At 52.8% G+C, this 26854-nt stretch overlaps 1 protein-coding gene across 3 annotated transcripts in view; it reads left to right on the top strand.

Moving 5' to 3' along the window:
* The first annotated feature begins 7598 nt into the window (after positions 1–7598).
* LMO1 (LIM domain only 1) overlaps positions 7599–26854 on the top strand; it is a 43914-nt gene continuing 24658 nt past the window's right edge. For 2 of the 3 annotated variants that reach the window (XM_081798646.1, XM_081798644.1), the window contains exons 1-2: positions 7599–7800; positions 12251–12510. In XM_081798646.1, the coding sequence (XP_081654772.1) occupies positions 12486–12510 (25 nt within the window). In that variant the 5' untranslated portion in view covers positions 7599–7800; positions 12251–12485. The remainder of the gene's footprint in view (positions 7801–12250; positions 12511–26854) is intronic. The other variant, XM_081798645.1, reaches the window with a different exon arrangement.

Genomic DNA, 26854 nt, shown 5'->3' on the forward strand with positions numbered 1-26854 from the left:
GTATTTTATTCCCTTTATTTGTTGATGTCGTGACTTACATTGATAGATTTTCTGATGCTGAATGATGTTGTCAGTGTTAAAAAATAAACTCTCCCTTATATGGTGTATTATTCTTTTGGTACTTTTCCCATATCCAGTTAGCTAACATCTTATATCAGATTTTGCATTTAAACTGCTCTGTGATTTTTTTTCTTTCTTTTTAAATTCAATCTTTATAAGGTTTGGGAATTAAGAAAATGCTAGCTCATAAAACAAACTAGGAAGATTTCCAACTTTTTCTTTTGTCTGGAATAGTTTAAATAACATTAAAAATCATCTGTTTTTAAAGATTATGTAAAACTCTGGGGCGCCTGGGTGGCTCAGTTGGTTAAGCGACTGCCTTCAGCTCAGGTCATGATCTCCAGAGTCCTGGGCTCAGGTCATGATGTCCAGAGTCCTGGGATCGAGCCCCGCATCGGGCTCCCTGCTTGGCGGGAAGCCTGCTTCTCCCTCACCCACTCCCCTTGCTTGTGTTCCCTCTCTCGCTGTCTCTCTCTGTCAATTAAATGGATAAATAAAATCTTAAAAAAAAAAAAAGATTATATAAAACTCATCTCCAATATAATCTGTGCCTTGTGATATTTTGTATTTTATTTCTAATTATGGTGAAATGCACATAACATAAAGTTTACTGGCTCAACCATTTTTAAGTGTGAAGTTCAGTGATGTTAAGCACATTCATATTGTTGTGCAACCAATCTCCAGAATTTTTTTCATCTTGTCAAACTGAAACTCTACACCCATTAAACAAAAACTCACCATTTCTCCCTCCCCCCAGTCCCTGGTAATGATGGTTTTTGTCTTTATGAATCTAACTACTCTAGGTACCTTGTAACTATTCTAGGTACCTCGTACAAGCAGAATCATACAGTATTTGTCTTTTTGTGACTGGCTTATTCCACTCCGCTTATTGTCCTCATGGTTAATCCATGTTGTAGCAGGTGTCAGAATTTCCTCCCTTTTTAAGGTTGAATAATATTTCATTTTATATATATATGTGTGTGTGTGTGTGTATATATATATATAATGTATATATATGTATATCTATATATACACATTTTGATTATTCATTCACCCATCGAAAGATACCTGAGTTGCTTCCACCTTTTGGCTTTTGTGGATAATGCTGCCATGAACATGGGTGTACAAATATCTATTCGAAAGCTTGCTTTGAGTTCTTTTGGGTATATGCCCAGAAGTGGAATTTCTGGATCATATGGTGTCTTGTGATATTTTAATGGCAGAGTTTTCATTTCTTTTTAAATCTCTTCTGTTTATTGGTCTATTCAGAATTTCAACTTCTATACTCAATTTTATTAATTTTCTACTTTGCCTGGAAATCATCCATTTCCTCTTGGTTCACATGGATTTTCATAGGCTTACACATGTTATTGTTATAATTCTTTTTTTTTTTTTTAATTTTTTTTTTTTTATTCATGAGAGACAGAGTGAGAGAGAAAGGCAGAGGGAGAAGCAGGCTCCCAAGGAGCAGGGAGCCCGATGCGGGACTCGATCCCAGGACCCCGAGATCATGACCCGAGCCGAAGGCAGACGCTCAACCATCTGAGCCACCCAGGCGCCCTATTGTTATAATTCTTTAATGTTTTCTGTATGTGTGATATATCTCTTTATTTTTTTTTAAATTTTTATTTAAATTCCAGTCAGTTAATATACAGCATAATATTAGTTTCAGGTGTACAATACAGTGATTCAGCACTTCCATACAACATCCAGTGCTCATCACAAGTGCACTCCTTAATCCCCATCACCTGTTTCACTCATCCCCCCCATCCACCTCCCCTCTGGTAACCATCAGTTTGTTCTCTATAGTTAAAGAGTCTGTTTCCTGGTTTGCCTCTCTCTCTCTCTTTTTTTTTTTTTGCCCCTGTGCTCAGTTGTTTTGTTTCTTAAATCCCACATATGAATGAAATCATACGGTATCTGTCTTTCTCTGACTGACTTATTTCTTGTAGCATAATACTCTCTAGCTCCAACCACATTGTTGCAAATGGCAAGATTTCATTCTTTTCTATGGCTGAGTAATATTGTATATTTTGCCTTTTTTTTTTTCCAACCAGTTTTGCCTATTTTGTGGGTCGTTTCAAGAAATCAAGTTTGAGTTTTAATTTTTCTTTTAATTATTTTTTTACTATTATTAGCTTATTTTCTATTAAATTAATTTCTGATTTTGACTTTATTGATCTCTTTCTACATTCTTTTGGCTTAGTTTGTTCTCTTTCTGATTTCTTTGGTTAAATACCAAGATTGCTGTAGTCCTTTTTTTGTTTGTTTAATATTAAAAGCATGTAAGGCTATATTTTTTCCTCTAAGTACAGCTGTGTCCCAGAAGTTCTGCATGGCACTCTGTGTTCTCTTTTTCATTTCTAGATGATTTGCAATTTCAGTTTTGATCTTATTTTTGATCCACTAGTAATTTTAAGAGAGTATTTCTTCATTTCCAAGCAGCTCATGTTTGAGGCCTGGAAGTTAGTTTGATTTGACATTAATATTGCTTGTTTGGGAGTATTTCTTGTAAACAGCATTTGGCTGTATTTTATTAGTTAACTTATTCAGACTTTTGTCTTTCAATAGAGGAATGCAGTTAGTGTAATAACTAACAGTGTAATAACCTGATATACTTAGCTTTACTTCTTTTCTCTTTCTTTTTTTTTCTTTCTTTCTCTCTCTCTCTCTTTTTTTTTTTTACTTTTGTTGGCTTGATTGAAATTCTGGTATTAAAAATGGAGTGGCCAGTTAACTGAAACAAGATGAAGAAAGATTTTGGAAGAAATATCAAGAGTTCAATTCGGATTTTAAAATTTAAGATGCCTTTGAGACATCCAAGTGGAGATGTCAAGAGAGCATTTGGAAATACTGGAATGGAACTCAAAGCAGAGATCCTAGTGAAGGTCACACACACTGGCAGCCATGGATGGCACCCCAGGGGAAGGTGTTCTAAGATGGCCCAGGACCCAGTCCTGAGGAATGTCAACAGCTAAAGACTAGATGAAAGAGGAGAGCCAGCAATAGCTAAGGTGAAAGGCAATGTCCACTGGGGGACGAGGAAAACTCAGACAGCATGTTAGTATAGGGAAAAATCACGTTCAAGAAGGAAGGAATTAAATGCATTATTAAATGCTGGGAGGTCGGGTCAAGTGAGGCCTGAAAATAATCCCTTCGTGTCATAAAAATCACTGGTGACCTTGGCAAGCCTTGTAGAGACCTGATAGGAGTGGGTGCGGGAAGAGCGGGGGGTAAGGAAGTCAGACAAGAAAAGGGAATGGGTGGCAAAGTATCTCTCAAGAATGATGTGCAGTCCAGGGACTTGCTTGTTTTAGATGAGACACCAGACCTTCTTCCATGCTATGGTAAACTGTCCAGCAGAAAGGGGAGATCGAAGGGGCCAGGAAGAGCCCAGAACACCTTGACAGGTGGTAGCAGGTGGGCCAGGGCACCAGCTGAGGAATAGGGCCCAGGGAGGAGGAAGGTCATATTTGCCACTGCTTCGGGAGAGAAGGTGCTTGTGACCAGGGCTCTGCTGCAGATGCTGACGATAAAGGTAGGAGCATAGACTGGAGGCAGGAAAGGGAGGGCCTTCCTGTCTGATACCTTCTCTCATCTGAGTCAGGTCAGAGGTGATGTCATCTGCTGAAACTGGAATGGGGCAGGAGGACCAGATGGTTGGGGAGATGAGAAGGAAATGAAGTAGAAGTTCAGGAGCCTTGGAGAGCAAGCATGGCCTCAAGAGGCCCTCTAGGCAGCGAGGGGCAGTGCAAGGAAAGCTTTGATCTGCCTGATGACCTTGATGTAGTGCCCTTCGTGGCTCCTGCCGAGCTCCACTGCCACCAGGCAAAGTGGCCAGTGAGGGCTGCTCCCCTCTCATTGTTCTGGCTCTTTCTTGCTCACACAGCCTTTCCCTTCATGCGCATCATGTAGCTAGCTAAGACAGGTTGGAACATAAAAGCCATACAAATACCAAGTATCAGGTCTCACACATTTACAATAATTAGCCCCCAAATCTGATCCCCTGATTCTCCTCTTCAGGAACCTCCTTTCCAAAAAGTTGTGAGACCTTCTGGGAATGCTGACACGTGTAACCCAAGTACCTCTGGGCACCATGAGAATTTGAGTTCTGGAAAAAGTCACTTTCTCATCTCTAACAATTCCAGCGTTGGGAGGTGGGGTTGATGGGCCTGAGGTATAGATGCCTCTTGTGTAATTACAGCTGCTGTCTGATGCTCCTGCCATCTTGTCATCCACTCCATGCCTGTGCTTCTGCCAACGCCACCAAGCTGCTGACCCTAGCTGCTCTTATCCTTTTTGACCCAGCTTGGAGATACCCCCTGCTCCTAGTGACCAGCTCTTTCAGAGGGGATCCCATAGCAGAGCGATGAGCCCAGAGTGACCGGGTTCCTCATTTCTACCACTGCTCTCCACTTCCTGGGGCGCTGGTTGGGAGTGCGTCAGGCCCAGCTTAGCACTGTACCTGGGACTTAGCCCACCAAACTCCAGGCCTTGTGGTTCAGTCTGGTCCTGTCCCAGGAACCTCACTCTCTCTCTCCTCCAACATGGCCCCTGTTAGGGACCTCTGTCTTCATGGTAGGTCTGTCCATGTCTGAATCTCAGCTGTGGACTGAGTTCAATGTCTTTCACCAGGGCTTGGGGCTGGGCTTCTATTTCAATATCCCTGACCACTCCGTGATGGTTAAGCTCTCTGAACTCTCTTTTTCTCTGTGACAACTAGGAGAATGGTCTCCTAAGAGCTCACCAGATCCTTGGTTGGGGGGGTGTGGCAGGGCACAGGGATGGCTGGGGGACCTCTCAGGCTGGCTTTTCTGAGTGTGAACTCTGGCCAAGCAGAGATTCTCAATTGTAGGGCCATGCTAGCCCACATGGGGTCCTTGCACAAATTAGAAAAAGGTGCTGTCTCTGAGTGGGTGCAGCCTACACCAGGCCCACGGTTTAGAAAGCAGAAAGAAGGCAGAACTTCAGCTCCCTCCTGCCCCCTTGGCCGATTGCCCTACTGCAGGAAACAGCTATCACTAATGTAGGCAGTGGCTATGCCTACCGACCCAGAGGACTAAACACTATGGAGACCCAAATATTGGGCCGACAGAGGAAGCATGTTTCTGGGCTCCGGTCCCATGCCATCTGAGATCCTGGGGGTGGGGGGGAAGATGATGCCCAAGTGTCCCTCTTTCTGAGCCTCCATTCCTGTATCTAAATTTCAGGAAAGCAGGGTTCATTCCCCTGCCTCTGCAGCTTCCATTTTCTCCAGTGACCCAGTGTAGACTCTTGATACCGTATCTCTCCTCCCACTCCAGGGGAGAGCTGAAACACTCCCCTCGGCGGCTGATCTCATCCCCCAGGCCTCAACTAAATAATCCACACACCCCTCAGCAATAACAGCCTTCACACAGAGACACCCACTTAGAGGAACAGAGAGGAGCTGTTTCCTTAGAGGATTTTGAGACATGGGCCGGGGCTTCCTAAGCAGAGGGATTCCCTGAGAGGAGTCCCTGGAGCCGGAGCCTGCCAGATATGTTCAGTGATAGGAAAATAGTCCAGAGGGTGGGGCAGGAGTGTAAAGGTGGTTGCTGGAAATCAATAGAGATCAGTGGAAATAAGGGATAGTGGTGGTCACAAAGACTTCTTCAGATCTTGAGGAAGGACCTGAAATGATAGGATAAGTAGGGTTTTGTCACCAGGACACTGGAGAGCCTTGGAAGGTTTTTGAGAAAGGGAGTGGCAGAGTCAGATCCTGACAACAGGAAGATGACTTTAGCAGCTTGTGCAGGATGGTGAGGAGGAGGACTTGCCACCCCTGGGTGTGGTGTGCTTACATTCAGTGCTAGTGGAAGACTGCGAGTAGCAGACTTGGAAGATCATTCTGAAGAGCACCTCTATGCTCCCCTTTTCTTCACCCAGTTGAGTATCATTCAGTCATTTCACAAACTTTTCAGATACTGTGTGAGTCCAAGTGCAAGGACAGAGGAGGGCAGGGAAAATCAGGATGAGCCTCCCCTTCCCACCTCCGCCCAGCCTTTTCTCCACCCCTCAGTCAGAATGTGTTTTGGTAAGTGGTGGCTTGGGGACAGCATAAGGGTGACAAAATGTGCCCCTCCCCACCACCAATTAAATTTTTTAAAAAGCTGCCATGGAAGGAGCGAATATTAGTTTCCCGATTTATAAAGCCAAATGGATTAAGCTCATTCATTGCCTGAGGAAACAAAAAGGAAATCTTCAATACCTCTGTGCACATTGAGAACAGGAACAATACTGGTCTTTAGAAAGCAGAAACCTAATTTGGGGGAATCAATTACCCTCTGTGTCCCAGCCTCTGTGGGCTCTCATACTCGCTCGCTCTCAATAGAGATTTCCTGGGAGGTAAAATGTGAAGTTGGTCAACCACAGACACACCCTCGGTTCAGCCTGGCAGACAGGAGGGAAGAACTAGGCAGAGGGTGGGCAGAGTTGGGTGGGGGTGTGCCTGGGTGGCAGGCACCTGTAGAAATAGGGGTAGAGGCAGGGGTGGGGAGGGCTGTAGGATAAAGGCTGGGGATGGGGTGGGGTGGGAGGCAGTCCCGAGATGGGCCAAGGAAGGGGAGCATGGGAACCTGGAGTTTTAAAAGGGGGTGGGCTGGGGGAGCCTGGGGTGGCGGGGGAGGGAGAAGCATAGCCCAGCCGGTGCAGAAACACCACCCACCACTTCCTGATCCTCACATTTCTCTTCTGTGCTCTGCACTTAGCCCATGGGCTTGAATGTGCAACCGGCAATGCCGGGCAGTAATGAAAAAAGAAAGGGGATGGGGCGCCCACCACAGTAGCCACGGAGTCAAATCCACCAAGTCACACACAGAAGCACTTACAATCTCACCATTCCTGCGCTGGGTCTCTAACCCTGGCCCGCAGTCCCCAGACCCAGAGCCACACCCAGCTCGATGCACTCACAGTCACACGCACGGATCCCCCACTCACACCCGCGCGGCCACCGACTCAAACTCCCACCCGCGATCGCACACATTCCGCTACCGCCACGCTCACACGGCGGCTCACCACCCCACACTGCCCTAGCTCTGGCGTGTGGTCACACACACACACACACACACACACAGTCGCTCACACGCACACACTCTGGCTGTGCTTTTGTGTTTTGTCAGAATTAATGAGAAAAGTTCCCGTGCCCTGCGGGTAATTAGTGTCCTTGGAGTTAAATAAGCTAATGGCGGGCACCTCTGGCCCAAGCAATTATGTTTGTGTATTGAATAATTGATTCAAAAGGGGGAAGGGCCGCTAATCAGATCTGAGCATAATGAATTGATTTAATTAACAGGGGAACTGAGGGGCCCTGGGAAACGCAGGCTGCACTCGGCAGAGGCTAGCGCGGCCCGCGCGGACGGAGAACGGGCGCGCGGCGGCTCCGGCGGCGGCTCCGGCGGCGGCTCCGGTTGCGGCTCCGGCCCGGCCCGGGCAGCGGCTGCTCGCGCGGCTCCCGCGACCCCGCGGCGGACCGACGCGCCCCCGCCCCCGCCCCCGGGACGCGCCCGCCCTCCCGCGCTCCCTGCCCGCGGGGCTGAGCTGCAGGCGCCGGTCCGCCCGCCCCCGTCCCCGGCCGCCGTTCGCGGGGCGCGGAGCCCGCGCGGGGCCGGCGGGAGCAGCGCAGGCGGGCGGCGGCGGAGTCCGGGCCGCGTGCCCCTCAGCGTCCTCGGCCCGTGCCGGGCTGGCGCCGCCGGGGGACCATGGTGTTGGACCAGGAGGACGGTAGGTGTCCCGGGTTGGGGGGAGGGCGCGGGCGGCGGCGGCGCGGGCCCTGCCGAGGCCACCCCGCTCGCCTCGAGGCGGCAGCGTCCCCCGCGCCGGCCTCGGCAGCCTCCGGCAGCTCGGCCGCTTCCCGGAAGCGCGGCGCTGGGTGTGCGCGCGGGCGTGCGGGCCGGGGGTGCGGGGCTCAGCCCCAGGGTTCTTCAGCCAGGTCGGGAAGTCACCCGGGCCGCCGCGAGCCCGCCAGCCCCGCACGCTCGGGCCGGGAACTTTCTCTCTGACTCTTGCCGTCTCGCAGACACAGGGAGCGCCTCTGCGACCCGCGCCGCGGGCTTCCCCGCAGTGCCCCCAGCCCCCGAGTCTCCTAGGCTCCCTGGGTGTCTGCGCGTCCCCCCTTCCGCCCCCGACTGCGGAACGGCTCCCCCAGGGGGATACCCAGAGAACCTGCAGGCAAACCGGCACGGTCCTGGGGTCCCTCAGATCTGGAACTTCATAGCTGAGGGATGGGTCACGTTGCTTCACCCCTGGCACGGTTCCGCCAGCCAAGTGTGTCGGGAGGTGCCCTGCTGGCTAGGGTCGGGCCCTGTAACCAGAATATCGGGGAGCGGATTTACCTTGAAGCCAATGAAGTTTAAGCTTCATAGTCCTTCGGTGGTCATTTTGTGTTAGCAGGCTTGTATTCCTTTTCTTAAAGAGCACCCCCGACCCCTAAACTGCATAAGTAAGCTTGGCTCTCAAAAAATATGGATCCACCCCTGAGTCCAACTCACAGCTTTCCCACTGTAACTACCGATCTGCAAGAGAAGACACAGCCTGGCTGCCTCATGGGACGATCCCCAGGGGCTAGGGCAGTTCCTTAGTGCTCCGGGGGGATGAAGCCCTGAGCAGGAGGCTGGGGAAATTTGAGGCTGGGAGGCAGCTGCTGGTGTGCAGGGAAGGGTCTGGCTGCCTGACCTTTCTCTCTGGCGCCACTAGTCCCTTGTCCCAGCCTACCATCTTCCACTGTGGTCTTCAACTGTCTTGGTTTGCCCGGAACCGTCTGGTTTTAGCCCTGAAAAGTCCTGCCTCCTGGGAAACCCCTCAGTCCTGGACAAACCAAGACAGGGTGTCAGCCTACATCCACAACCTTCTCAGAGCTGTTTTGCAGGGGTGGCTGGGCCTTCTTCAGGAGGATGGGAGAGACTTGCTTTCTGGGGGGCAGATTTGGCCTAGGCCTCCACCAGGCCTAACAGATGGTAACTGCAGCTTCCTAGAAGGTCTTCCAGAAACCAAAGGGGGAAAGTTTGTCAACTGTGTACTTCTCCACTCTAGCTAATTGCAAATTCCTGTGTTTAGGCTGCTTTTGTGTTAGTAGAGGGCAGAGCAGGGCATCTGAACTTGGCCAGCAGGCCTCCTGATTGTGCTGCAAAATCTGTGGGGTCACTTGGTCCTGTCAGCTGTGGCGGCCACAGGGAAGGGGCCCTTGTCAGTCCAGATACCTCTGTGAGTTTCACCTGTGAAGCCCACTGGTAACGCCATCTTGGAGACAGCTGCACTGTGTTGGAAGCAGGGCCCTCAGGCTGAGGCACATCTGACAGCCTCCGCTGAGTTCTGGAATATCTGGTCTGCCCAGACCCTGGGGCAAAGAGTCTCCCCCTGCCCCCCTACACACACCTCCCAAACCCAGTGCAGGAACCCTTCCTCAGGACTTTCCTGCCAGGTGCAGGGACAAACTGCTAGGGCCTGCCCCAGACTTTGAAAGGCAGCCAGGAGCACCCCCTTTCTCCTCACCATAACCTGGGGGCTGATCAGCTGGTTTGCCTCTGCTGTCCCTAGAGGCATTTCAAGGACATTCCAGAGCACTCTTGGCAACGTTGACTTGAGAGTACATGCTCATCTCCTGTGGACTGTGTTGGGTGCAAACTACCTCCCCCAGCCGCAGGGGATCGAGGATTCCACCCTGGTGTTGCGAGTGTGCGCCTGGACCTGGAGACAGCTCGGGTGGGGCGTAGGCCCGGGCACAGGGGTTACCTGCCTGCCCAGCAATTCCCCATGAGCTGAGAGGGTGGCTGCTGGATGGGTGAGGCTTATGTCTGGCCCTGTCCATCCAGCAGGCCCCTTCCTGGCTAAGAGCTCCAGTCACCTAAACCCTCCAAGGCTTGCTGGGTAGCTCTGTAAAGTGGAAGGCCTCTGTGGAGGCCCTTTTCCAGATCACTGTGGGAGCTCGATGCTCACAACTGGGGGTGCAGAGAGGGCTGCCTGTGGACACGAGCAGCGCTTCACACACAGCAGCGATCCCCTGCTGACATACCCTACCTGCTTCTTCAGCCCCTGGCTCAGCAGCCCAGGCCTGCTCCTGTCCCTGAGGTGGGGGGCAGAGGGCCCCCGACTCCCCAGGGGGATGCTGATTGGGTAGCTGCTAATTGGAGGCTTGGGGGAGCTGGTGTTGGGACAGAGCCCCAAGCCCAACACATGAACAAGAGAGTGGGAAAATGCCTCCAGCCAGTCAAGTCCTGGTTTGTGGGTCAGGGCCAGACCCTTGAAATGGAGGAGGAGCGGCCCTGGGACTTGAGAGTAAAGCTGCAGCCCTTATGGAGGGATCAGGTAGCACAGAGGCATCTAGAGCCAGAAGCTACCCCTTGCCAGCCTGTCAGGCCCATTGCCGTTGACCCTGTGTGGCCCCCAGCTCCGGCTGGGGTGAGGGGTTGGTACGAAATGTGCCCGAAGCAGCAGTGCCTAAGCCTCCTTCAGACCCTCGGGGTATAGCTCGGGCTGCAGTGGCGGGGGAGACCTCAAGCTCGCAGTCCTGAGGGACAGTGAGGCTGAGCAAAATGGTATATTTAACATCAAATATACTCAAGGACTATTAGGATTAAGTATTCAAGATGAAGGGGAAAGCGAAACCCTCTGAGCTGCGGCTGAGGCATCTCATTAGAAGCAGCCTCTCTTCTATTTTCTCAAAGCCTGACTTCCCCGCTTAGGCTAGAGGAAGATGGGCTGTAGCCCCACTCCCCCATTTCCACCCCTGTCAGGTACCCTGCTTTGGAGCCTCCCGGGGCTTCACGGGCACAGCCTGGCCTCCAGGTCTCATGTATACTCAGTAAGTCCCCCATGGTCAGGGTGCCACAGTTTACAAGGCACATTCACATACATTAACTCATCTAATCCCCACAGCAACCTTGGATAGCGGAGCAGGTCTCCCACTTCACAAACAGGGAAACTGAGGCCCAGACAAAGTGATTTGCTAAGGTCCACCATTGGTAATAGGCAGAGATGGGATGAAATCCCAACTGGTGGTTCTTGCCTTCTCCTTGCCTGGGTCTAGTCCTCAGAAGTGTCTGCCAGGGATGAACCTCTGACACATCTTTTTGAAGCCCTCCTTGGCCTTTAGAAAATCCATTAATATTTCCATTCCCTCTTGGAACATGGTACCATCAAGAGGGAAAAAAAAAAAGCTCTTGGTATTTAAGAGTGGCCTTCCTAGAGTAGGCAGCCTGGGCACTAGCCCCAAGGCTCTTGGGGAAAAGTAGGGTTCAGGAGGAGAGGAGATGGACACTATCTTCCTTCCTGCCTCCTGAGTTACAGAGCAAGAATTTTCAACTCCGAAATAGCAGGAATCTTTTGTTCACTGTGGTTTCGCCAGTGCCTTAGAATAATACATGCTCAATAAATAGTTTTGGAATGAGAAAAACCTTCAAGTCCATGCTGTGCTTGCTCAGAGAGAAGCTGAGACAGGATCCTGCTCCCTATGGAATTAGGATGCTCTTGCGGGGTGGGGGTTGCTGGGGTAAGGGTGATGCTGGAAGACTCAAAGTGGGAGAGTTTGTACCCTGCAGAGTGTTAACTTTGCCAAACAATCCAGGAGGCAACCAGAAGCCTCCGGCAGAGCTGGAAGAAAGGGAGGGTACGAGATCAGAGAAAGATCGCCCAGGTGGGCGGGGGGCGGGGGTCAGAAACTAAGGCTGAGGGGTTGGGAGTGGAAAAAAAGCGTGGTCCACGGGACAAATATCTGGGATGAGGACCCTGGGTGCTGCGCAGAACCAAGCGCCGAGCTAGGGCCGAGCGACCTCCAGGTGGCGCTGCGGAGCCGGGCAGCCGCGCGTCTCCACTCCCCATTAACCCGGGAGGGAGGGGGGCCTCGGGAAATGTGTGCATTTATTCAGTAGCAGGAGTGCAAACCTCATACATTGAGGGAGAAAGGCAGCGGGAGACGGCCGCCGAGATTCCCTCATCTCTTTGAATATAATTTTAGATTGAGATTCAGATTAAATCCGAGGGGAAAACACTTTATGAGGCTGAAAGCTGTGTCGTTGCCAGAGCCAGGGTTATGAGCTATCAAATGCAATTACATTAAGACAGATTATACTGGGCAAATTGAGCCATTTAGAAGGTGAGAATCAAAGAAACGGCTCTGATCCTCTCTTCCCCCTTCTCTCTCCCTCTCCCTCTCTCTCTCTCTCTCTCTAAATTGCAGTTCGTAGTTCCTTGCAATTCTGAGGCACAAAAGTAGGTGAGACTGCTTTTGTATCTGCGAAGTGCTTCGCTCCTGAATGTAATTCTAGCTGAGTGCAATCTAGGTTAAGAGCCGGACAAGCGGGTAATTAGAGCCCGCTCGCTGCCCGAGGACCGGCCGCCCCGCCGAAGCGCGCCCGGAGTCGGCGCCCTTCTCCCGGCCGAGCCGAGCTGCGGCTGGACACGGAGCGCCCGAGATGATGGTGCTGGACAAGGAGGACGGTAGGTGGCGGGCAGGGGGCCGCCGCCCCGCACCCCCTCGCCCCCCGCCGCGGCGCGCGGGAGCACACGCCGGGACGCGGGCGCGCACACGCCGGGCTGTGCCGGGGTTGCCGGGGGCGGGTGGCGCGCCGGGGGCCGGGCCGGGGGCGGGGGCGGCCAGGTGGGGCTGGGGGAGGGGTGAGGGAGCCTGCTGGCTGGCGGGCGGGCGGTGGGGCGGCCGCGTGCAGGCTCCGGTCCCCTCGGATCTCGGCGCAGTGGCGCTCCGCGCGCCGCGTCTGGTCTTTGCGGCGGCTCCTCTCACCGCAGCCATCTCCCTCGCGCTCTGCCTCGCGCCGGCCGGGTAACCCGAGAGGCCGGGAGCGCCGAGCAAATCAGGGGCCTCGGGAGAATCGGACGCCAGAGCTTGCGGCCAGCGGGCGCGCGGGAAGACCGTGCTGGCCCCGGGGCGCCCGGCGGGCGAGACGAAGGCCCGCCGGCCCCTCGGGGAGACAGACGCCTCCTGTGCCGGCCCGCTGTCTCCCTGTCCCCTGAGCGCGCAGGCGGGAGTTTGGCCCCGAGGAAGAAAGTGTCCCGCCACCGGCCGGTAGCACTCGTGCAGGCGAGGCCCGGGAGAATGGCCTGAACCTGACGTGATCAGGAGCCTCAGTGCGCCCCAGAGGTCAGAACACAGGGGCCCGTGGTAGCTGCAAGCCTCTAGCACGTGGTCCCATAGACCCCAAAGCCTTCCTGACTGGAAGGGTCCTGGTATGTTTAGGAGAGGTTGGGGAACGCAGCTCACTTAAGGGTAAAACCAAGTGGGTGCCCCGTGACCCAAACGCAGATGCGGGCGGCCAAACAGTAGGTGTTCCTTGGCTGGCCCCGGGCCCTCCTGCCCTGTAGGTGAGGGTTGCCTGGTGTGTTGGTGTTGTAGGGAGATGATGTAATTGTTGGCACCCATGCTGTCGCCTGGTTTCTACTGGTAAGGAACTGAGAAGGTGGTTTGCACGTGTCACCAGTAATCCTCTTGGATTGATGGTGGTGGCCATTCTCTGACCTTCTACTAGGGAGTCTCCCCTGGGCCTGTGCCTGGGTGAGTGGTGTTACTGACATGGTCACTTGGTGAAAATTCCAAGTTAAGTGACTTGCTCAAGGTCACACAGGACGTGCACTTCGCTGCTACCACATGCTGGTGCCCCTAGCCTCCCCACCGCCTCTGAGACCTCCTTTAGGGAGGGGCATTTAAAGTGTCTGGCCTGGGGGTGGCATGTGGGGGAGCCTTGAAGGCTGTTTCTCAGCATGTATACAGTAAGAGAGGAAAGGGGCAACTAAGTGCTTCTGGCCAAAAGAATGCATTTGCCAGGGGCTGGCCGGGGTGCGACCTCCATCTCTAGTATGCTCTCAGCTCTTCAGGGCCTCTCCAGGATCCCTCTGGGGGCTGTCAGAGGACTAGGCTTCTGCAGTTCTGTATAGAATGACAGGGAGAAGGACCCGGTCAGGCCAGACCAGGAGGGAAGAGGCATTTTGTCGTGAGCTCCCCAGGTTCTCTCAGACCAGTCATGCCCAGAGCTATCCTTCACTTTCCCTCTTGGTAAAATGAGGGGCTTGCAGAAGCCAGTGCAGAGGGCCCCTCCTCGGTGTGTGGAGGTACTCTCCCCATGGGGAGATGTGGACCTCAGGGTATGTCTTCAGCCGTGGTTATTTGGCATGCTTGTTCCCCAGGCTCAAGCCAGAAATGGAGAAAACCCAGGCCCTATACGTGGGAGGCCTCAGGCAGGGAGATTGGTCTCATGCACCAAGATGACCCCACCACTGCCACCTAGGTAGTGCTCTGTGCAGGCACCCCAGAGTTCCTTTGAGCTCGGTGATACTCAAGATTTTCGGATGAGCCCTGGATACAAATAGATACCTGGAGGTCATTTTAGCCAGTATCCTGCCTCCAGACAGCCACCCTTGGGCCTGCGTGTTTCCCCTCGTCTCCGCCAGATTTGCAGAGGAGAGCTCATGATGCCCCTCAGTCCCCCACTCGGCTCAGTCTGAACAACATGGTGCCCCCTACAGTTCATACCACTGAGCTCTGGGGCCCAGAGCACCAGCAAGGTAGTAGGCAGCTGGGGCCCTGAGGAGCCGTTTGATTCTTGTCCTGCCCAGCCTAGAGGTGTCCTCCAAAAGCAATCTTTCTGCTCATACATCTGCCCTCCACTCCCTGTTAGAGGCTGGCCTCCCCTAATTCCAGGAAACCCTGAAGGTGGCACCTTCCATTGGGGAAAGGAGAAAGGCTCTGGATCGACTCATCTGTCCCTCCGAGCCTGCTGCCCGATTTCTTCCTGGCACTTATGCCCTTTCAGCAGGTGGCCCTCTGGGCTAGGTGGCAGCCTTGCCCCCCAGAGCCCCCAAGAAGCATATCCCTCCGGGATGTAGCACCGCACCCTTTGTCTGGCTACAGCAGGGACTCGGGGCTCTTATTAACCACCCCCAATGCCTTTTCTCCACCTGACAGCATCTTGTCGGAAGAGGCCGGGGCTCCTCTGGTTGAAGTCAGGTCTGCTAGCTGCCGAGGACCAAAGCTCTTGCTCTGCTGGGCGGCAGGGCTTTCATGTTGCACTTCTGAAAGATAATAAAATATCAATCGCTTTGCCGTAGCAACGGGTTTAAGAGACTTTCTGAAGTATTGAATCGTCAGAAAAAAAATTTTTTTTTTTTTGCTTTTAAGCACAGTGCATTATTAATAAAGTAATCCATTAGGTCAAGCAGTGAAGGGCCACCACAGAGAGGAAAGATCTGTTTTGCAAATGGTTAAACTTCTGGTTTTAAGATTAATTGCTTTCATTTGGACGCTTGCTCTTGGCCTAGCCATCTCCACTTTACTGGAACTCAGGGTCCGGGCTTTCTAAATGCCATCGGGCCTGCCTGTCAGCAAAGGAAGCCCTGCTCCAACTTTCCCGGAGAAAGAGCCTTTCTTTCCCTGGCACGGGTGCTTGAGCTAGCACTCGGCTGGGGGCCTTCCGGGGGAGAGGGGGCTTGCAGTCTCCAAGGAACAACGGGAGCTCCTGCCCTGAGCCCTGAGAACCAGATTAGTCCTCAGGCCATTGGAGAATCGGCCCTTGAGTACTCAGAGGCAGGCAGCAGAGGGTCCAGGCAACCCCAAGCACAGGGAGAGCCTTGGGTTGTGGGGGGGACTGGGCAGGAGACGCTGCGGGCGCCCTCTTGGGGGTGCGTGCTGGAGAAAGGCAGGTAAGCGGCCTCTGCAGCGGCCCCGTAGGAAGACTGGGGTGACCATAGGAAACAGCAGGCGGATTGCAGAGCTAAACACCAGACATGATTCTGAGAGCATTTTGAATAAGTAAAATTGCCTAAGGAGAGTGGAGCTGGCCTGAGGAGGGCCAGACAGCGAGTCTTCAATTGTTAATGACCGCTATGAGTGTGGCCTCCGCAGTGGACCTGGTTCATCTGCCAGGGCGGGCTCTTGGCTATTCCTGGGGACTGACCAGCTTTTGCTCAGCCCTCAGCAGGACCTCATGGGCTATGCCATCATGCCCCGGAGTGCAAAAGTCCCCGGGGTCTCTCCTAGCAGAGTGTGGCCGGGACCCTTCCTGGCCCCAGAGATGGAGGCAGGGAGTGCGCCCTGATGCTTTTCCACGCATCAGGAGACCCCAGTGGGTCGGCAGGAAGGCAGAGCCCAGCAGGCACTGGTGTCTGCCGAGGGCGTGTAAAGGCCTGGTGAGCCTGGCATCGGGGGGACCAGGCTTGACACTTGCCCGGGGCCTAGAGGAGGGGGGTGTCCATCTGCAGCTACCACTGGCAGCTCGGCAGCAGCTACCTCCTCAGCTGCTGGGGACGAGGCTTCACACATCTTGAGCAGCATGTACAGCTGCTTACCCTTCCTGCCCCAATTCAGCCCGGCAGAGAGCCTATAAAGACGGGTCTCCCTCACCCCCTCCCGGAGCCTTGTGTAAAGAAGCAGGTGCTTCTCTCTCTGTTCCCCGCTCTTCCGTTCATTTGCCCACACGGAACACTAAGGGGGTGGGGCGGGGGACAGGGAAACAACATAAATTGGTCTGTCGTCCAGAATCCATGTCTCGCTAATGTACCCAGATTAACTCAACTGTAAATTGTCTCCTTGGATGGCAATGTCTTGCTAAAAGTTTCCCATATGATTCATGATTTGGATTGCTTTTAACGGCTATTGGCTAAGCAAGCTGGTGACTGTACAAGGTGATGCAATTGGCATTAGTGAGGGGAGGCACGGGAGCGTGTAATGCAGTCAATACTGCATTAACTACTGATGCCCAATTACAGGGAGTGGGAGAGAGCTTTTCAGGAGCATTAGGACTGGGGGAAGCTGAGATCACTGGCCGCCGCTCGCCTAAAAGCTTCACCCTTTGCGTGCCGGGGCTTGGCGCTGACGTGGCCACTCACTTGGCCTCTGTAGCTGCCTTTCTGTCTTACTGTCTCTCTTTTTCTGAACATGTCCCACAAAGATGCTTTTAGCACAAGGAAATGTGCGTTCTCCTAGAGCCGGGGCCTGCCTCTCATCCCTCAGAGAGCTGCTTCCCCACCCCAGCCGGGGTCCCAGAGTCAGACTTGGAGGCCGCCCCACCCACTTCCATTTAAGGAGCCTCCCAGCAGGGCCCCATTTGTGAGTAGGACCAAGAAGAGATCTATTTTGGTCTCTCTCCCTTGGAACAGATGGATGATTGCCAGCGGGCATGGGCGGCCACCCCTCTGTGGTCACGGGCAGAGGAACATGAGGTTCGGCCTCGGCGCAGTGGGCTGTGCGTGCACGGCTGCTAGAGTTGGGAAGTGGCCATGGTTGGACGGGGCCGGGCCTTCTCTGAGCAGAAGACAGAGCTGGGGAGCCTACTGAGGGGCAGGACCCAAGCCATTCTGGGGTCTTCAGCAAATGTGGGCCCCCTCCAGAGCTGCCCCCAAGGAGACAGCAGGCCAAGGCTGCTGTTCAGATCCACCTCCACGGCCCAGAGGAGCCACTGATCGGGAAGGAGACTGGAAGGAGTTAGGGAGGAAGGTAGAGAAAAGGGCATTGGTACCACAGCATGCCAGGAACCAGTGGGCTGGCTGCCACTTCCACCGCCCTGCTAAGCTCTGCAGGTCCAACATGTCCACTGTGGGTTTGTACCCCATGCCCACCCAATGCTCGGGTTACTCTGCCTCTCTAGCGCTCATCTCTACAATGAGAACAGTTGCATCTAACTGGTTGGGTGGTTAATGAGAATGAAATGAGATGATGTCCATGTATACACCTGATAAACCAGGAGGAAGCCTCATGCTGGTGTGAGGTGACATTGTTCTCCACACAGTTACAATATGATCAAATAATCCGGTGCCCAATGTGGTGCCTTGTTCACTCACTCTACCTCTTCCAGTTTATCCATCATGACCACTGATCACTGCTATCCAGGAGGCAGGCTGACTTCACTACTTACCACTAACCAGATCCCCAAGGCAGGTAACGTTGTAGGAAGAAGCCTCCAAGACCCCTCTCTGCAAGCCCTTCCATCTACAGGGGGACAGTCAAGGCTGAAAGTGGGCAGGAGAGTTGCCCGGGCTCATGTAGGGAACCCAGAGCTTCAGCATCTTTCTGGGTTCTCTGCCCAGGTTCCGTGCCCTCTGATCTTTGCCCTGAGGCATGATGAGGCTGGGTGGTAGAAAAGTCCGATTAGGAGGGACATCACCTGTCCTGCTGCCAGGTGCCTGAGCATCCCAGTTGTGGCCCCAGCCAGCCTGCTGACGGCCCACAGGACACAGTTCTGTCCTCAAATGTTAGTCCTGTGGCAGGTGCAGGGTATTCATGGACTAGAGCAGCCCCAGAGGTGCAGATGGCATTTAGCCCATCCTGCCTGCCCGCCCTGCCTGTGGTGGAAGGACGCTGAGGCACGGAGGGCATCCTCCCCGCCTCGGGCTTAACTCTTCCCAGTGCTGCTAGAGTGAGTTGGCCTGGCAGGCCTGCACTCGGGATAGGACCACACCAGTGGAGTCGGCTTGTATTGGCCTACAAGAGCTGATCTTACACCTGTCTTCCCAGCTCTGGAGTTCAGTGGCATCACACTGATAGCGGGAAATCAGCCATGGTGGGACTATTGACCCCATGGACATTGGCGGAGCCAATTGTGAATTGTGTGTGTGATCAGCACACAACTGGATTGCATTCATCTGGGGCTCTGGCCCCACCTATTTCTGTTCTGCTGCCTGGCCTCCCCATCCCCCTGGCATCTTGCTCCTGGTGCCCACTAGAGCCAGGGCCCTGGTCTGTGCTGCCCTGGCGTTGTGCGCAAGACCCGGCTGTGCCGTGTTCCAGGCAGACCCCGCGACTGCCGCCGCGCTCTTGTTCATGGTGTTCCCCCTGCCTGGCATGCCCTTTCCCCTGTAGTTGGCCTTGCAGGAGCCTACAGGTGGCCAAACCCTCTTACAGACCATTCCAGGCCGTGCTCAGAGTCACATCCACCCTCCCGTGGTGGTCTTTTGTTGGAGCGCATTCATTTCGTGTTTCATCTAAGGCAGGCGTCCACAGTGGCCAGCACAACTTGGGGCAAATTAAAAGCAGGGGGTGAGAGAGGACTGAGCAGGCTGGTCCAAGTTGCAGGGGCAGATGTCCCAGAGTGCAGGCCTGCTGGGTCAGATTGGGTCACTAGCTCCTAGCTCCTGCCTCTTCCCAGCTGAACTTCCTTGAGTGGCCTACTGTCTTCAGGCACAGCCTACTGGCATGCTTCAGGAGACCCGGGTGCTAGTCCCAGCTGACTGCGGTGTGACTCCAGACAACTTACTGGGCCTCAGTTTTCACACCTCTGTAATGGGAGCAATGCCTAACTGGCACCTAATGTCCGTGTACACACTTGACCAACCAGGAAGCCTCATGCCTCTGTGCAGTGACCTTGCTCTCTGCACAGATACAGTGTGATCTCTTTGACCTTAGCCTGTCAGTGTTTAGGGCTCATATAAACACTTGCTATGTGTGAACCCTTACTTAAAAGTGAGGTGTTGTGCTCTGCACATGCATCAGCAAGTTATTGCTGCATAACCAACCACCCCACCCCCAAACTCAGAGGCTCAAAACAACAAGCATCCATTTAGCTCTTGAATCTGTAGGTCAGTGCTTTAGGCTGGGCTTGGCTGAGTGGTTTCTCGGGTCTCAGCTGGACTGTCTCATGCCTGGCAGACGGCTGATCTGGACGCTGGGGGTATAAGCGTCCCTCATCATCCAGCAAGCTCTTCCAGCCCATTCTCATAGTAAAGACGGGTCAGGAGGGAGACTGGAAGTACACAAGGTTTCCTGAGGCCTGGGCTTGGCTCTGGGAGGTTTTCGCTTCGGCCACATTCTGTAGGCCAGAATGAATCCCAAGGCCAGCCTGAATTTGGGGGTAGGATGGGGGCGGTCAGAGTCTGCTCTTGAAGGGAGGAGGTGGAAAGTCACATTGCAAAGGGCATGCATGCCTACCAGCAGGAGGGGTAGAGAATTGGGGCCACTTCTGTACTCATTCCACCAAAGCAACTTCCACGTATGATCTCGTTGAATACCCTGAACCACCCTGGGAAAAAGCCACATGTATTATCCTCATTTCACAGATGAGAAAACTGCTATCCAAAGAGGCTGTGTAATTGGTCGCAGGTCCCACACTTGCAAGTGCCAGAGTTCAGGCCATCTTTACTGCAGGGTGTGCTCTGTCGCCTCCCTGTTGCAGCAGGTGGACTGGAGGGAGGGGGGGTTCAAGGGAGACGAGGAGGAGCCAGAAAGAGGATGGCTGGGGACAAGGGGAGGGAGGCTGGCTGGCCAGGGCAGTTTTTCCGGGGCTGACATTGGAGGGCGAGCCTGGAGGGGAACCACAATGAGCTCAGCCCCCACTGCCTTCTCAGGCTTTTCCTCTCTGTCCTGCAATGCTACTGGATGGGTGGAAGGGGTGAGAAGCTCCGTGCTTACCCGAGCTGACTCAAGCCTGGGTCTATATGCAGATGCAGCCAGGCAGGAATCAATTCATTGGTTAGCCCCTCGCCTCAAAAACGGGGCAGTAAGTGGGCTGGTGAGAGGCCTGTGTACATTCATAAACCAGCTGATTGAAAAGCAATATTTCAGATAAATACAAGCCAGCGATCTATCAGTGGTTGTAATAAAACCCAGGCTTCAGGCTGTGATTTTATTTTGAAATAATAAGAATTGCTTGATTCTTTTTACTTGAGTTACCATGGTAATTCCGGCGTGGAGCAGTGTTATATTGATTTAGAAAGTGGACAGTAATATTTCTTTTGTGTTATTCTGTTTCTAGGCCTTGATTTCTAATTTCCACTTGGAGATTACTTTTATAAATTTCTTAAGTCCTTCCACTTTTTTTCCTCTCACAGTATAATTTTCCTCTCATACGCCACTATGTTCTGAGCTTATTGGTTTGCTCTTATTTTAAATTAAACTTGCTGGTTTCAAATATTGAAATGACATCTTTGTCTGTGTCTGTACTTTGGTTTAGCAAAATATTACAGTCTGATGCTTTCTGCTTAATAATTTAAGGGAGGCATTCTGTCGGCCCTCACTGGGTGCTGATAACTTATGACTCAACCAGCGCAGGCCTTAAACTCCTGACATTTTAATATTGTGGGGCGGGAGCAGCCTCCCCTCTGCTCGGAGTCTCAGTGGAGAAACACCCGTGTGGTACCCCAGAAGGGAGTTTTAATAATTCAGCCTCACCGGTTGGTGTGATGACTTGACGGAGAGGGGAGGGAGACCCGTTCTTCCCACGTAAGAGGGAGCAGCTCTGGCCCGGGCTCCTGCAGCCCATGGCTGGCACCTGCTTTGTCCTGTCTCTCCCCTCCCTGAATCTTTAAAAACTCCAATTCCTGATCCCTGGTGTCTGGGAAGGATTGCGTGGGGGCTGCCTACGGGTGCCATCTGGATGCTTGATCTCTGTTTCTCAGCTTCCCCATTTGTAAAGTGAGTGGAACTAGTGTGGGCTTTGAGTCAGACAGACCGTGTTCAGATCCCACCTCTGCCACTTCGTGATTCTGGATAGTGAATTGTAATAGTAGTTCTGACCGGTCAATTGGGTGTGATCACGACTCCCTTTTAGGTCCGTTAAGCCTTCAGTAGGCCAAGCTCCTGATGGTCTTACAAATGGTTGGTACAGTTCCATAAACTTTGTCAGGTTTTAGTGAGGAGCAGGGGAGAAAGCGGAAATGGTTATACTTTGAAACACTTACTCTGCTCCAGACACGCGTGGGGTTCGGAGCCCTGGCAGGATTGCTTTTTGGAAAGGACCTGGGCCTTGGCTTCAGGAGGTGGATCAGCTCTGCCCACTTTCCCGGCCTGCCCAGCTGCAAGCTGGGGGAATCTGTCCTCTGGGCTCCTCATAGTACCCTATAGCAAGGACTGGACTCCGGAGGGAAACTCACAACAGAATGGCTTATGGGGCTGAGATGGGTCTGCAGGGCGCCCCCTCTCTGGCCTGAGGAGAGGCCCCCGTCCTGTGTGGTATGCCAACGTAGTAGTGTATTCGCTACCTATTGCTGCGTAACAAATTATTTCACAGTTGAGCATCTTAAAACAACACCCACTTGTTAATCGCATCGTTTCCGTGGGTCAGGAGTCCAGGTACAGCTTAGCTGGGTCCTCTAGCTCAGGCTTTTTTACAGATGATAATTGAGGCATTGGTTGGGGCCGTGGTCTCATGTCAAGATCCATCTGGGGATTGAGCTTCCCAGTTCACTCATTTGGTTGTTGGCAGGATTCAATTCCTCCTGGGCTGTTGGGCTGAGGGCTTCCATTCCTCACTGACTGTGGATCAGGGACAGCCATCATTTCTGTGCCACATGGGCCTCTCCAATATGGCAGCTTGTTTCCTTAAAACCATCGAGAGAGTGTCTGCTAGCAAGCAGGAAGTCACAGTCTTTTATAAGATATGACACATCTCATCACAGATGTGACATTCCATCACTTTGGCTGTATTTTCTTCCTTGGAAGCCAGTCACTAGGTCCAGCTTGAACTCAAGGAACTGGGGGTATTACACAAGGTCATGAACACCAGAAAATGGGATCGTTGGGGACCATCTTAGATATCAGCCTACCGTGAGAGATCAGCAAACTCTGGCCCCAGGTGGCCAACAGTTTAGCTGCCCCCAGAGAGAATGAAACATCAGCTCCATCCCCAGAAGGCCCGTTGCCTCTGCCTCACACCAGGGAAGGCCACGGATGTCTCAAAGCCTTTCATGAAATCTTCACAGCCCCCTTGGGAGACTGGGAGATCAAACACTAGCTCCATTTTGCAGAGGAGTAGGTTGTGCTCAGAGGGAAAGACACTTGCCTAGGATAGCCCGGCAAGTCGGTATGTGGCAGAGTTCAGATGAGAACCAGGCCTCCACCTCCCATGAGCCTGGGGAGGTGGTGGTAAAGGCACTCCCAGGCCTCCCCGGCCCTGGTGGTGAGAGGCAATAGCACTGACTGTAAGCACAAGCAGGGACCAGGACCGGGGATGGGAACTGCTGGATTCCTCGTGTCACAGGTGGTAGGTCTATGGAGGACATTGGGAGCCTGCCACGCAGCTGTCTGTTACCCTAGGGCCTCTCTTCTCACTCAGTGGTGACCCTGGGAGAGGGGGACGGTGGTTCCTCCCTGAGCCAGGCTTCCTGCAGCTGTTGGACTGAGGCCCTCAACCCCTCCCCGGCTGTTGCCAGGCCAGGGGCAGCCAGCATCTTTGAGGCGGCCTGGGCAGAGACCACTTGAGCAGCTCTTCACATGGGAGCAGGACTGACGGAGGCTCTCCTATGGGCTGGAGCCCAGGGCTAGAAGCCAGAACTCCTGCATCCACAGCCTGGCTCTGCCCCCCCACCCCTACGGCCAGTCTGTCCCTGGGCAAGGCAGGCCCCTTCTGCTCTCTGGGTCTGTGCTTCACCATTTACATTCAGGGGTTGCGGGCTGCTTGCTGCCTAGTGGTCCTGGGTATGGAGACATGTCTGTGGGGAATGAGTGTATTGAGGCCAAGGCCAGGAGAATAACCTCCCTGACCAGGTTTCTTTGTCTTTCTTTGGTGTCCTGGGGTCAGAGAAGTAGAGATCCCAGGTGAGAAGATCTGTCGCCTCCAGCCCTCCATACTTGGTCTTGCCACCTTTGAATCCAGGTGGGCTGTCTCATTTCCAGCTATTCCCAGGCAGAGCCTCAGCTAAGAGCTAGAGGGGACCCCTGAAGCAGGCCCAGAGCCTGGAGGCCAGTGAACCAGAAGTCACAGCCTCAGGCCTAGAAGGACCCTGATTAGTTACCCGCCCCCCACCCCCCTTTTATGGCAAGGATACTAAGGCACCAAGAAGCATCTGGGTCCTCTCTCAGCTGAATGTCTCAGAGATACTTTCTGGGTAGAAAAGTCTGAAGCCCAGCAGAGGCAGACTCCAGCCCATAACGGGATGCTAGAGCTGTACCCCATCTCTTTGCCTGTCGGTCAGAGGCTGTCTCTTATAGGCAGCTCCTCTCACTCCAGCCAGAAGCTCTTCCCCATCTGTGAGGTGTCTTGGCAGGGGCTAAGGCTCTGGAGGAACAGAGGGCAGGGGGCAGCTCTCCCTCAGGTACCGGCTTCTGACCTGGTACTCAGCCCAAGTGCAGAGTGTGACCTGCCTTTCTGCCCCATGGATGTTTTCACACTGTTCTTTGATCCTCAGAATGCTTTATCAGATCAGTGCTAAAATATGCCTGTGTGTGAGAATAACATCTCATTAATATTATTGAAAATGTAAAAATAAAAAATATGATCCAGGAAAAAAAATCAAAATTGGTTGAAATAATTAACACAAAGCAAAACTGGCAACAGTTAAGACTGCACCTGGCAAAATATGTTATTGACTAAAAATTGACGGAGGAATCAAATCTTCCTGAGAAAATTTAGATCTGCCAGAGTTGGCTCAGGAGATATTTTTTGGTAAAATAATTATCACAGAAGAAATCTCAACGGTGTCAAAAGCTGTAGTTAATAAGATTTAATATGAGCCAAAAACTGATCATGAACCAAATAGTCACTTTAAATTTAAAAATAATCAATCCCAATGAAAATAATTCCAAAAAGGAATTTTTTAAAGAAAATTGTTTTAAGTGCCAGGAAAAAAAAAAAAAAAAGGAATTCTAGTAAAATAAAAATGGGGAAGGGGCAAAAAAAAAATCTTCGTTTAACACTAGTGACTAGAAAATTGATCAAGGAATCAAACTGACTTAATGAAGCTCATTAAGAACTACTTTCTTGACAAAAAATCATCAATGTTAGTATAATTCTTATTAAAATATATGGTTTAGCGGCCAGTTCCTAGTAGTAGGTGCTTAGCAATTATTTGTTAAGGGAATGGTGAGTGAATGAATGAACAGGCAAAGGAGGTTGGGAGGGGAGCAGAGAGGATCACAAGGATTGCTTTGTCTCCTTTTTAAAGATTTTATTTATTTATTATTTGAGAGAGAGAGCGTGCACATGCAGGGGGAGCAGCAGATGGAGGGGGAGAGGTAGACTCCCCACTGAGCAGGGAGCAGGGCTTGATCCCAGGACCCTGAGATCATGACCTGAGCTGAAGGCAAACGTTTAACCAACTGAGCCACCCAGGCACCCCAGACTTACACTTTGTTGAGACTATTTGTACTACTCTGGCATGTTTTCCAGCACCACCCAGCAGTTCTCCAATTCTCAGTGGACACAGACTAGGTGTCCTACAATTTAACTCAATTCTGACACTATCTAGCTAATAATATATTAGCTCCTGCAGGTTTAAGGGCTCAGTCCCACAAGACTGCCCCCACTTCGGAGGCCAATCACAAATCCCAGTTGTCATCTCTACTTCTGACCAGCCTGCTATAAATCGGGGTTCCCACAATCCCCTCCTCAGGTTAGAGAATTTGCTAGGAAAGCTCACGGAACTCAGGGAAACATTTTCTTACATTGACCAGTTCGCTGTATAGGATACAGATGAAGAGGTACATAGGGCGAGATCTGGGCGGGTGGTTCCCAAGCCCAGGAGCTCTGTTCCCCAGGGAACTGGGTTGCACCACCCTCCTGGCACCTGGACGCATTCACCAACCCAGAGCTCATCAAGTCTTGTTCAAGAGTTTTTGTAAAGCTTAATCTCCAGCCCCCTCCCTGTCTTTCCTGGAGGTCTGTCAGTGCATAGGGCTGGAAGTTCCAGCCTTCCTATTGCTTGGTCTTTCTGGTGACCAGGACCAGCCCCACCCTGAGGCTAGCTGGGGGCCTCGCCTTAAGTCACCTCGGGAGTATAAATGCAGGTGTGCTCAGAAGGGGCTCCTCATGAATCACAAAAGATAGTCCTATCACTCAGGAAACTCCAAGGATTTTAGGAGCTCTGTGCCAGGAACCAGAGACAAAGACCAAATATATTATACCACAGCTACTCTGGGGAAAATAAATCAGAGGAGATAACATTAGGGGCAGCAAAAACAGTGCATGATGTGAGGGGGGAAGCATTCTTCCTTTTGAGCTTTCCAGGGTGTCCGCTTCCCACCCCTCCAGCCTCAGACTGCTCCCTGCTCCTTCCTTCCTTCGTTTAGTTTCGTGAGCCTGCAGTCTGGGCATGTGAGGGGGCAGGGTGCAGATGGGGGTCTGGGTGGTCAGAGAGGAGGCAGCTGAAGTCCAGGAAAAGAAGGGTAGAGGGCATGGCTGGAGCTGTGGCCTTGGGAATGTGGTGGCTCATCTGAGGTTTCCCAGGGATCAAGATCCCGACTAGAGCCTCTTAGCTGCCAACAGCAGGGCCTGAACTTCCGGAGTTGAGCCCCAGGGAAGGCAGACTAAAGGTCCTGGCTGCACACCGGGCCTCACCTACCTCCGTCCCAGGGGCCCTTGCTTGCTCTGCCCAGCTTTGGCCCGAGGCTTCCCCTGACCCTCCCCTTCCTCTCTGTTGCTGCCCCATGACTGGACCGAGATCCTGGCTTTCCAGGCTCCAAAGGAATGATCTGAAGCCCATGGGCCTGAGGCAGGCAGGAGCACACCAGGGCAGGGAAGCAGCCAGTCCAGACCTGCCTAGCCACCCATGGGCCAGCTCCTAACCCCTCTGCTTCGTGTGATCTGTCCTTAAAGAGTTTCTTGGCCCTCCTAGCTCTGGGCCAATTTTCTTTCTCAGACTGGCTTCCATGAGAGCTTCTGATTCTGGGAAAGAGCTACGTATTTCTACCTTATCTGTATCTGATGTAGTCTGCCCCCTAATTATATATATAGCTAAGATGGGCCCTGAGAAGAACAGAATCTTTGTGTCTCAGGGCACCTCCGTGTGGTGCAAAGGAGTCTAAGGTCTTGCCTCTGCAGTGAGCTGACTCTCAGGGGCATCCGTGGGTGGCCCCGCTCCTGCCTGGCTGCCCAGGGCCTCGGAACCCAGCCGGCCCGCTCCATCCTGTCTC

This window comes from Leptonychotes weddellii, chromosome 11, assembly GCF_054177405.1.
Source record: "Leptonychotes weddellii isolate Sample4059 chromosome 11, ASM5417740v2, whole genome shotgun sequence".
NCBI classification, from domain to species: domain Eukaryota; kingdom Metazoa; phylum Chordata; class Mammalia; order Carnivora; family Phocidae; genus Leptonychotes; species Leptonychotes weddellii.